Here is a 9,395-nt window from a genome sequence, read left to right on the forward strand (position 1 = left end):
CTTTCTCCATCGCTGCTCCCACCCTATGGAACTCACTACCCCAAAACGTTAGAGACTCCTCCACACTCACCACATTCAAAACATCGCTGAAGTCTCACCTGTTCAGTACTGCCTTCAACCACTGAAGGTCACCTCACCTTCTGTCTCCTTTCTCTGTTCGTTTATTTATTTACTTATTTATCTATTTATTAATTTCCCTATGTTCTCTAAATCTCTGTAAAGCGTCTTTGAGTATATGAAAAGCGCTATATCAATAAAATACATTATTATTATTATTATAAAATGCTGGGGTAACTCAGCGGGTCAGGCAGACACAAAATGCTGCAGTAACTCAGTGGGTCAGGCAGATTCCTCCTGGCCTCCAACTCTCTCCCACTCGTCTTCCTGTCGTCTCTGACTACATTCTATCTTTATCCCGCCCCCTCTCCTGGAGAGAAGGAATGGGTAATGTTTCGGGTCGAGACCTTTCTTCAGACTTCTTCAGAGTCTGAAGAAGCATTTCGACCTGAAACTAAAGAAGTCTGAAGGGTCTCAACTCAAAACGTCACCCATTCCTTCTCTCAAGAGATGCTGCCTGTACCCGCTGAGTTACTGCAGGATTTTGTGTCACCCATTCCTTCTCTCCAGAGATGCTGCCCGTACCCGCTGAGTTACTCCAGCATTTTGTGTCTACCTTCGATTTAAACCAGTTTATTTTTTCACCTACACCACCTCGTTTAAATCCACCTCGTTTAAATTGCAATTTGAATATTTTGGAGGACCAAGGACCCATGTGTCTGGTGTGACCGCAGGAGAAGACGGCAGGGGAAGAGAAAAGACATTCTGGCCTTCCATCAGTGAGGAGGTGACTGGAGGAGACTCACTGTGATGGATGTTTCTTTTTGTTTGGTTGGTTTGTGATTGTGTGTGTGTTATTGCTTATTTTTATTGCTCTTATTGTTGGACTGTGGGTAATCTCTCATTTCACTGCACATTTATATGTATGTGACAAATAAAATTGACTGAAGTCAGAAGAAGGGTCTCGATCCGAAACGTCACCCATTCCTTCTCTCCTGAGATGCTGCCTGACCTGCTGAGTTACTCCAGCATTTTGTGAATAAACTTGACTATTGACGGGAGCGCACTCCCGCAAGTGGCCAGAGGGGGGAGGGCGCTGTTCCGCGCATGCTCGCTAGGGGGCTGGAGGGAGGGTGAGGGGAGCGCAGTGCGCAAGCGCGGCGCACAATGGCGGAGCTAGGCAAGAAGTACTGCGTCTACTGCCTGGCCGACGTGACCAGCCTGCGGCTCCGCTGCACCGAGTGCCAGGACATCGAGCTGTGCCCCGAGTGCTTCGCGGCCGGCGCCGAGATCGGCAACCACCGCCGCTGGCACGGCTACCAGCTGGTGGACGGCGGCAGGTTCACGGTGTGGGGGCCCGAGGCGGAGGGCGGCTGGACGAGCCGGGAGGAGGAGCTGCTGCTCGACGCCATCGAACAGTACGGCTTCGGCAACTGGGAGGACGTGGCGCGCCTGGCGGGGGCGCGCGCGCCGCCGGAAGTGATGGAGCATTACGTCAGCGCGTACGTGCACGGCAACCTGGGGCGCGCCTGCATCCCCGACGTCATCCCCAACCGCGTCACCGATCACACCTGCCCGGGCGGGGCGGGCGCGCCGCTGTCGCCCAGCCTCACCATGCCGCTGCCTCCGCTCGACATCACCGAGGCCGAGCAGCAGCAGCTGGGCTACATGCCGCTGCGCGACGACTACGAGGTGGAGTACCTGCAGGAGGCCGAGGCGCTCATCAGCGGCCTGGCGCTCAACTACGACGACGAGGAGGTGGACATCGAGCTGAAGCGCGCGCACGTGGACATGTACGTGCGACGGCTACGCGAGCGGCAGCGGCGCAAGGACGTGGCGCGCGAGCACGGGCTGGTGCCCGCCTTCCTGGGGCGCGAGAGGCGGGAGCAGCGGGAGCGCGCGGCGGCGGCGTCTCTCCCCGCTCCTCCCGCCGCTGCTCCTCCTCCCTCATCCGCCTCCTCCCACCCTCTGCCTCCCCTTGCACCTCCTCCTCCGACTGCCACTCCTCCTCCACCTCTACCTCCGCCGCCTCCTACAACTCAAACTCCGACTCCAACTCCTCCGCGGCAGCGAGAGCGGGAGCGCGCCCGGGCGGCGGCGGCGGCAGCGGCAGCGGCGGCGGCCCGAGAGAAGGAGAGGGAGAAGGAGAGAGAAAGGGAGCGGGAGAAGGAGAGGGAGCGGGAGAGAGCAGGGGTGGTGGAGTCGTCGTCGTCGCCGTGGTGCCGGGAGGAGCGCGAGCTGCGCGCGCGGCTGCGGCCCGCCTGCCAGCTGCTGTCGGCGCGGGAGTTCGACGACTGCTTCGAGAACCTGCGGCGGGAGCGCGCGCTGCGGGCCAAAGTGCGCGAGCTGCAGCGGCACCGGCGCAACGGCCTCGCCAGCAGCGAGGAGTCGGCCGAGTACGAGGCGGCCCGGCACAAGCGGGAGCGCCGCAAGGAGCTGCGTGGCGGCGGCGTCGGCCTCACCCTCACCAACACCCTCATCAACACCAACACCGGGGGGGTGGGGGTGGCCAACACCAACACGCCCGCCACAACCGCCGCCAAGCGGCCCACCAAGCAGGACGAGTCGGCGGCGGCGGCTGCTGCTGCGGCAGCTGCTGCTGTAGACTTCAACAACGCCATGATGGAGAACCTGTCCGGCTTCGACCTACTCTCCGAGCGGGAGAAAGTCCTGTGCGGCTCGCTGAACCTGAGCCCCGGGCGCTACCTCACTGTCAAGACCATCATCATCAAGGACTACCTGCAGAAGAGGCAGGGCATCCCTTGCAAGAGCCGCCTGCCCGGTTACCTGGACAAGGTGCTGAAGAAGAGGATATTGAGTTTCCTAACGGAGAGCGGCTGGATCGCCCGGGACACTTCTTGATGCCTTCCCCTGACTGAAGCGTGGTGCAAAGATAATGCCCGCCTGCAAATGTTTCATCTGAGGTGCAACTGCCCTCCTGCAAATGTTTCTTCTGAGATGCAACTGTCCGCCTACAAATGTTTCATCTGAGGTCCAACTGCCCTCCTGCAAATGTTTCATCTGAGGTCCAACTGCCGCCTACAAATGTTTCATCTGAGGTGCAACTGCCCTCCTGCAAATGTTTCATCTGAGGTCCAACTGCCCTCCTGCAAATGTTTCATCTGAGGTCCAACTGCCGCCTACAAATGTTTCATCTGAGGTGCAACTGCCCTCCTGCAAATGTTTCATCTGAGGTCCAACTGCCCTCCTGCAAATGTTTCATCTGAGGTCCAACTGCCACCTACAAATGTTTCATCTGAGGTGCAACTGCCCTCCTGCAAATGTTTCATCTGAGGTGCAACTGCCCTCCTGCAAATGTTTCATCTGAGGTGCAACTGCCCTCCTGCAAATGTTTCATCTGAGGTGCAACTGGCCTCCTGCAAATGTTTCTTCTGAGGTGCAACTACTGCCAGTGGTCCCCACTCGCGGGGAGGAGACAGCACCAGGTTTCCATGCAAGTGGAATTGACCGCACTGATTTTTAAAAAAAGTCATCTCACCTGGGGATATTATTGCATAAACCCTATTTATGACAATTCATCCTTGAAACAATAACAGACAACTATGGTCATGAAATCTCTTGCCCTGACTGACTGAAGGGTGGTGATGACTGAGTGTTGACTTCGAAATCTGAGCCTCAAATTGTTCAGCCACTAAACTGAGGAATTAAAAATGGTGTTATTTTAAATGGCTTAATTTTCTATTTATTAATTACTAGGCCGCAGCAGGAACGTAATCTCCAGACAGATTTGTCGGTTCTGTTTGTAGCTCAGCAAAATTATTTTGCTGAAAGATATGGAGATTATACGAGGTTCAAGATTATGATGTATTATTGCTGGACTTAATGGATATGTCGAGGGACTTTTGATCAGCACATTTTCAGATAGTTGTTTGTATAACACTCAGAGGGTGAGAGTTGCCCGATATAGAGGTTCGCAGCAGATACAGCTAACTTTTGTAAAGTGTAGGCAAACTACTGCATGTTGGGAGTTTGTAAGCTTTATTTGGGCATACATAAGAATTCTTCCAAACAAATGTTTGCATTTTTATTTGACTTTATGCAAGCTCGAGACTCGAACTCTGAAGACTTGACAGAAAACTTGGGTTCCACCAGAGATATAGTGCGGTGCAATTTACATCAGCAACTCGGTTGCCAGCTTTTTATCTGAAAAATGTGCATTTGAAATGTATTGTTGACTTTTACTGATTCAGTGGAAATTTTAGAAATGTGGGTGACATTGAAGAGGATTCAAATTGAGCTGTGATGTATTGCATTGATATAGATTTTGATTGGGCTGGCCAATTGATCTACTTAGTTCATCAGCTACAAAATTCTCTTCAATAACTTAATATTTCAAGTCAATGATCTTTCATTACAGCAGATGAAAGACTGGTGACTTGAAAAGTGAACGGTATCTCTTTTAAAAAAAAAAAGTTCACTCTTTAAAGGGGCTTTATATTTTAGTACAAACATGTTACGTCCTATACTTAGCCCATTTTCAAAATTAGTATTTTGGCACTGACTTTTCTTCTACATTGATGTATATTAATTGTCTGCCATCACAGGATCTGTTTCTTCCCTCTGTCATAAAAGGCCGTTTGAGTTACTGTTCCCAATTTTAAACCCTCTTGTGGAGTCTGAAGAAGGGCCTTGACCTGAACTGTCACCCATTCTCTCCAGAGATGCTGATTGTCCCGCTGAGTTACTCCAGCATTTTGTGCTTATCTCTTGTAGGACTGACTGAAATCAAGGACCTGCCCTGATTGGAAAATTCAACATTGTAACAAATCCATATCCTGATTTAAAACGTTAATCAGAGTGAAAATGATGATATTGTAACTTTTAAGAAAAATGCAACGTTTGTTGCTTAAATAAACCTCAGGGCTGACTAAAATTATCCTTGGACCATGAAACTGCAAGAAATTAAATGCCCAATTAGACTATGTAAGATATGTTGGTAAGTAAATTATGCGAAAAAGCACAACATTTGTGAATGTTATTTGGTGAGAACAGGTGTTTTTATACAGCCTGTTTACAGATGATTTGTGCCATATTCTGAAGATTGCACTTTTCAGTTCAGACAGTGAGATCACAAGTACTTCTAAGTACAAAAAAAGTATACAATTAATACAAAAAACATAGTTTTAGAGTAAGCACCAAAAGTTGCAAATAGTTATACCGCAACCCATGAATAATAAACTTGTTTTAGAGTTTCTGGTACCATTCAGTTCACTTTATCTCCATTTAAACAAATATCCTTGTGGCACTGAACAGTTGTAACTGGAATCTGAATAGATGTACAAGTGATGTACTGCCTGGTCCGGTGGTGCATTATTTTCTAAATGTGTGAAAGGGGAATGAATTGTCTGCTGCTTTTAAAAAGAAAATAGCTACACCATTGGCACTCCAGACTTTTTACAACAAAAGTCTGAATTGTGTTCTTTATACTTAAAAAAAAAAAAATCCCCATCCCCGTTAGTCCTTTGGAAAGATTGGGGGTGGGGCTTCCATTAATATCATGCCTTTGGAGTGTTTTTTGTTGTCAGCGAGGTGAACTCAGACTCGATGTACTGATGTGCAAACTCAGCAAGCACGACCTTCTGTCAGCTTCTGACTTCCATTGGTGAACCATCAAAGGAAAACTTCTGTTAGTATTTTCATTGAATGTGAATTAGCGTGCTGTTAAAATGTCACGATTCCCTATGCACCTCTAATTGTTTAGTTGGTAGATTTCTCCTGGTGAGCTGGGTCTTCAGTTGATATTTTCAAGAAATATCATTGTTATTGGAAATGAACAAAACATTATATGTTTGTGGTATGGGAATTTTGAAAACTTGTATTCCTCAAAAAATGAATATTTTTACAACTTTAGTTATAGAACTTTGAGATAAGTGAAGGATATTCTCATGCAGGTTAATGTTCAACCTACAGGGAAGCCTTCTATAACTTTTTTAAAATGAAACAAATTTATGGGTTTATTTGGTGATCCATTTAATAATTTTGGGCTTTTAATAATCTATCCCATAAATGACTTGGACAAATTCATTTCTGATTTTGTGCACACTTGACGTCACTAGTGCACTCAAACCCATAACCAATTCATTTCTGACTGGTTGTTAATTTGGTACAAAATACAAGTGCCTATAGGAACTTGCCTAGAGGTCAGGATGAATTCCAAGTTTGTGCTGAATTTTCTAATCTTGGCTTGGGTATAAAGTGGTTTGTGGCACAGTTGCCTCTTAATTTCTTGGGAGTGAATGTTGACCATGCTCCTGCTCTTTATCCAGTGGCCCATGCTGAACAAGCATTGGGTATATGAACAATGGGGGAAAAAATGGGAAACTATTAATAGTAGGTAGGTCCTATTCAGTGGATACATTGAATTGTTTCTTTCTACTTGTTCGTTTACTATTCTAGTAACGGTTACAGGTCAACTGTAATTTACAGCTTTTCATGAAATTGAGGGGAATAATGTCCTTTTCCTGCCAATTCAAAATAAACGAGATTCAACCTACTTCCTGGTATTTAGGCCTCTTCCCTCCCCTGCAGTAAATCATCCACTATTCAGCATGGTTAGCCCTGGCAATAATTGGAGAGATATGCTATGCCTCGTCTCATTGCTTGTGCTGGGTAGGAAATATTTCATTAACTATACTAAACTTCCTAGCTTGACTATCCATAAACCTCAACAATTAAAAAAGAAGAGGGTGGGTTTCTGAACTAGTCGAAGATTTTAGCAGGAGTAAAATTATTAGCGCACTAAATTGGAAGGATGGGCAGATTAGAATGGAAGGGACACCGTCTATTTCGCAAAATCAGTAACATTCTGTATTTGATTTGATGCGCTAAATTGTATCCATGGAATGGTACTATTTTCAGCTCATTGTTATTTATATAATTGGAAGTACTTTTTGAATATTTGTAGAAGGTCCAATGGCTTCTCCGTAAGTAAATCCCACGGTGCGTGCTGAGGGTGACATGTTTTGAATCCCAAGGCATATGACAACTAATTATGCTGGCCCTGCTCACTCGACATTGCGGAGTGGGCATTTTGAAAGTGAGACTGAAGAAAGCTAAATGTGATTTTTAATGCAGAAGGGATCTTTAAAATACAACCTGACTACTTCCACTGTTAGCTCTGATAGCTTCAATTGCAAGGTTCAGGAAACTCAGATTATTGCCTTGATTTTGTTTGCACCATGTTGACTTATTCTAGTAGCTAAATTGACTTGTTCTAGTAGCTAAATGTAGCAGACAGCTAAAGTGAAAGGTCATAACCGAATGGAATGTATAGTTATGCAACAGAACATGCATCATTATTGTGTTGAGATTTTTGGGGGGAAATTAACAGTTTATAAATTGACTCCAGCTTTGGATAAATGAATAATTATAACGTTTGTCTATTAATGTGCCTAATGTCTAGGTGTCTGAACAAATGTCAAAGCACTTAATTTGGTGCTCCATATCTTGGAAAGTTACAGGCATGTAGCTTAATTTTGTTTTGTTACTTGCAAGACAGACACCTTTCTGTTAACTTGGACTCAAAATTTGAATAATCGTAAGTACTCTGAAATACTCAAGAGTGGAAAAGAACTTTCAGAGTGAAATAATTCTGCCATTCTGTTCCAACTGGACAAAATTTGACGAATTAGTAGGACGATGTTGATGTGTTTCAGCTGGAAATGTTTTTGACCATCTTTTCCTATTTGGTGTTTTGTAAATCTTGTACTTTTGAGATTTATTTATGATGGGGAAGATATTTTAAAATAATATACTTGGCTTTACCTTGAATGCAGGGTGAAGATATAATTCAAAGTGTAGAGTGACGGACACATTATTCAGAATTTTACATTTATTTTCCATTTTGTACCATTTAATTTATTGTTTGTACATTTTGAAGAAGCAAATCTCTATATATGGTATTTCATCCTGCATCATGGTACATGGATAGCTCTGTATACACTGTAGCAAATAACAAGGTTTTAAAAAAAATCCTGAGTAACCTTGATTTGTTTTGCTATTTGTATATTTTGTAAATATAAATAATACATGGTTATCAAATAGGTTGTTGTGACCCACTGGTGAAGTTTGGTTGTAAACAGCAATTTTTGACTTTTAATAAGTTTGAAAAAATAAAAATCTTGATAGTTGGTGGGAATAGCAGAAGGCAAAGTATATATTTTTATTAAGTCTTTATTCTCAATTGAGAAAACTTTAAATCCAGGAAACCCTGAGAAAAATGTGGATTATTTTTGTAAAATTGCATTACTAGATATTCAAAAGTTAGATTAGATTCTTCAAAGTTATGTAGAACACTTGGATTCAATGGTTTTGTGTACATTCAACATTTTTTAGATGTTGAGCATTTTAATTTTGAAGCACAAATGCTATCTTTAATGGTTGATAATTTTGGTCAGAATGTAATGTATTCAAGGCAGTGTGAAAACAGGACGAATGTGTAAAAAAGGACACTACAAACTGTTTGAAGCATATTGTACTTTTCTCTTGTTGAGTATTGCCCGTGAAAGCAATTTCTGTTCACTTTGCCCATGGCTACTATTAAAAAAAGCATGTTACAATAAATGTGTTGTACACTTAATGGAATTGCATATGTTGCTTGAATTACACCATTGCAAGAATAGCAGGTGAGTATTGACTGTTTTTCTACTAAAGCCTCAATGGGTGTAAATGTTATGATTGTCATTTAAAAGTCATTTGTGACAGTCTCCTTTTGTTTATCCTCTGAAGATGGCATGTGTTTATTCCTAGTTTTCTTGATGTTGTACATACAACTACACAACTTTGGGTATTGCGATGAACAAATTCACACGTGTGTCTTTGAGTTATATTGGAGGGCTTGGGACAGGGAAGGATGGGAATGATAATATCCCTAGGTCAAAATTTGATGATGAGCATCCTCGGAATTCAGACATAGCGTGGTACAGCATGGAACCAGGCCATTTGGCAACCATTGAGCATTTACTTATTTGCTCATTTTGTTCTGACATTTGAATTTATCCTACTCGAATCTACCACTTATCTGCACACTAGGGGAAACTTAATGGTCAATTAATATACCAAGCTTCACATCTTTTTGATATGAGAGGAAGCAAAAGCATCCAGAAAGCACTGGCGTTCTGGATTGAATTTGGGTAACGAGCTGTATGGTAGTGCTGTACTAGCTATGTCATTCCAGATTGGCCTTCCTGAGACTGAACCTGTGGAAAGTAACTGAGTCAAATGGTGTCCCCTGCTGCATCCTCAGGACCTGCGCAGGGGTATTTGCTGACATCTATAACTTCCTATATTCTGAGGCCCTCGCTGCTTTAAGAAAAACA

The 9,395-nt window shown here is 44.3% G+C and overlaps 1 protein-coding gene across 1 annotated transcript; it reads left to right on the top strand.

Moving 5' to 3' along the window:
- Positions 1 to 1,224: 1,224 nt before the first annotated feature.
- tada2b (transcriptional adaptor 2B) lies at positions 1,225 to 8,634 on the top strand. Its single transcript, XM_078407100.1, has one exon. The coding sequence runs from the start codon at positions 1,225 to 1,227 to the stop codon at positions 2,917 to 2,919; it is 1,695 nt and encodes a 564-aa protein (XP_078263226.1). The 3' UTR covers positions 2,920 to 8,634.
- Positions 8,635 to 9,395: the final 761 nt, after the last annotated feature.

Source organism: Rhinoraja longicauda, chromosome 1 (genome assembly GCF_053455715.1).
Source record: "Rhinoraja longicauda isolate Sanriku21f chromosome 1, sRhiLon1.1, whole genome shotgun sequence".
NCBI classification, from domain to species: domain Eukaryota; kingdom Metazoa; phylum Chordata; class Chondrichthyes; order Rajiformes; family Arhynchobatidae; genus Rhinoraja; species Rhinoraja longicauda.